Source organism: Frankliniella occidentalis, unplaced genomic scaffold, assembly GCF_000697945.3.
Source record: "Frankliniella occidentalis isolate FOCC.00 unplaced genomic scaffold, Focc_3.1 Scaffold2262, whole genome shotgun sequence".
Taxonomy (NCBI): Eukaryota; Metazoa; Arthropoda; class Insecta; order Thysanoptera; family Thripidae; genus Frankliniella; species Frankliniella occidentalis.
Window position 1 is genome coordinate 5701 of NW_026269348.1, and position 2646 is coordinate 8346.

Genomic DNA, 2646 nt, shown 5'->3' on the forward strand with positions numbered 1-2646 from the left:
CCCCCGTACTGAGCCGCGACTGCGCCGCGACCCCGGGAGAAAGGAGGTAGCTCCTGCGCGTGTTGGTCCCCTGGTGCCGGCCCCTACGCTTTGTACAGTTCGGCCGCAGGAGGTGGCCCCCCTAGCCCCTCCTGACGCGGTCTGGACACTCTAGGCCAGAACACGACGTTCAACGGCCACGCACACTCTTCGTCGTACTACTCACTCTCGTACTGGCCGCCCGAGTCGATGACGACGGTGGACTCCTTGCCGATGAGCAGGTCGCTGCTGGCCCGCGGCACGTAGTGCGGCAGCGCCCCGTGCTGCCCGTAGCCCACGTGCGTCGGGAAGGACGTCATCCTGAACGACATCTGTCGGCAACAACACATCAGACAGGATGCCCTCGTCACGCCGGCGAAGGCCTAGCGGGCCAAACGTACCTCGGGCTGGCGGAAGAAGTCGACCCTCTCGGCGACGCGCGTCTCCGTCCAGGTCTCGTCCTCGGCGAGCTGGGCGTCCAGGAAGGCCAGCAGCTCGCACATGGCAGCGCCGTCCAGGGCGTGCGCCGAGTGCATGGCCTCGCGCTCCGCCTCGTTCTTGATGCTCTTGAGGGCGATCACCGGCGACCACTCCTGGTGCACGTCGTGCCGGCGCCGCACCTGCAGACAGAGGGCCGTCGGCCACGTCGTGATCCTGGTCGTCACGCTGCCCGCGACCCTGCTCCCCCACCGCCGACCGCACCTACCGCCAGCTGCACCGCCCTGGATGCGCCCAGCCGCGGGTGGTTGGAGATCCACATCGCGGTCCTGTTGGTGGGCCGCTCCAGGTCGCGCCAGAACTGCTCGTACGGCCGGATGCTGAAAGGGAAGCGTCAACGTCATCGTCCACGTCAAACATTCCAGGGAGCCGGTGTGGGTGTCTCCCCGTGACGTTGCAGTGCGTGTGCGTGCAGAGCGCCTGCGCGCGGCCAGCGCGGCCGGCCCGCGGGTCCGCCTCCTCGCGTCCTGAGACCCCACTACTTTCGCCCGGCGCCCCTTGTCCCTGGCCAGTGCTGCCTGCCGGCACGCCGGGGCCGCGGCCATCGCGGCGAGCTGCCCCCCGCACAGTCGGGCCCGCGGGAAGGTTCAAACGGGAAAGGAACGCCGAAGACTTATCGGGGCGTAGCGACGCCACCTGCGCCGGCCGGGTCCCGGAAGGGTCCCCGACAGCGGCGGCGGACCGGTGGTGACCTCCTGCGAGTGGGCGGGACCACTCGAAAGCGTCCAGAGACGGCTCCAGCGAGGACGCCGTTTGTGCGTGGCGCCGCCGCGACCCTAGAGCATCCCCCGGGCGCCGCCTCCGCACCAGCCCCGCGACCGCCGAGTTTCTCATCGCGAAAACAGCATCCACGTTCTCATCCCCGGCGAGCCCGGCGGGCAGAGTATCGACCCGCGAGCGGGGGCGGCGAGCCCGTGCGAGTGAGACGCGCTGGCGGCGGGCCCGCGACTCTCTCTGTCTCTCTCTGTCTCGCACTCGCGGGGAGCTGGCGCGCAGTCGCAGAGCGCCAGGTCCACCTCCTCTGCGCCTGACCTCCGCGTCGAGTGCGGCCAATTGGTCTGACCTGGCGCGCAGGGTCCGCGCAAACCGCGCCGGGCGTTGGACTCACCTCACGCAGATCCTGGTTCGGACGCAGTTGGCTGCCTTGAGGTGCTGCTCGATGGCCGGCGTGATCCTGGATGGCTGCTTGTCCACGTACAGAGCCACCACGTCCACCGACTCGTGGACGGGGACCACCAGGTAGGCCTCGAGCAGCGGCGCGTACGGCAGGTCGCGCCCGCGGATGTTGAGCAGCCACGCGATCTCGTCGAGGGCGGTTAAGACGAGGCCGTCCACGCGGCGCTGCTCCATCTGCTTCTGCACCGCGCGCACGCGGTTCTGCCAGATCTGCCCTCGCTGTCCCGTCTTGTGGATGAAGGCCTCGAGGCCGGGCTTGTCGGGACGGCCACGGGTCCAGACCTCGTCCACAATGCCCGGCATCACCTCCACCAGCTCGATGGAGTTCTCGTTGTACATCCGGTTGTACCACTGCTCCCACTGCGGCACCAGCACCACCCTGGGGTCGGCGCCCACCTTGTCTCCGGCGTACAGCCGCTCCGCCAGCCAGTCCGCCACCTGGAGCGGCGAGCGCAGCTGTCGCAGCTGCCAGCTGCAGTCCAGCTGCTCGTCGGCCAGCTGCAGGAAGCGGGCGTCCGTCCAGAGCACAGCGAACTCCTTGACGTGCGACGCGGTGCTGCGCGTGACCACGGCCACGCTCGCCCCGGCCCCGGTGAAGCCCGACAGCCAGCGGAGGCGCTCGTTGTGGGGGCTCACCCACTCGTTCTGCAAGAAGAAGTAGTACATCGCGGAGCTGCAGTCGGGGGGGATGATCCTGGACATTATCGGCCAAGGCGCCTGCGAGGTCGGGAGTAGGCCAACCCGCCGCACACCCATGCCCGGCGGGCTGGCCTACTGCCGCAGGGGCTCGACCAGCGCGCCTGCAAGGTCAGGGGTAGGCCACCCCGCCGCACACCCGTGTCCAGCGGGCTGGCCTACCGCCACAGGCGCTCCTCTCGACCATGGGGTACATCACTCCAGAAAAATGGGTCGCGCCTCCCTCCCGCCAAGAAAATTACCCTAAAAATTTAACAA

At 68.9% G+C, this 2646-nt stretch overlaps 1 protein-coding gene across 1 annotated transcript; it reads right to left on the minus strand.

The window, feature by feature from the left end:
* Window positions 1–177: 177 nt before the first annotated feature.
* Window positions 178–2373, minus strand: LOC113210795 (xaa-Pro aminopeptidase 1-like). Its single transcript, XM_052276252.1, has 4 exons — window positions 1625–2373; window positions 725–836; window positions 420–638; window positions 178–350 (listed from the first exon to the last, which is right to left on the minus strand). The coding sequence occupies exons 1-4, from the start codon at window positions 2356–2358 to the stop codon at window positions 198–200; spliced, it is 1218 nt and encodes a 405-aa protein (XP_052132212.1). The 5' UTR covers window positions 2359–2373; the 3' UTR covers window positions 178–197.
* Between the last annotated feature and the right edge of the window lie 273 nt (window positions 2374–2646).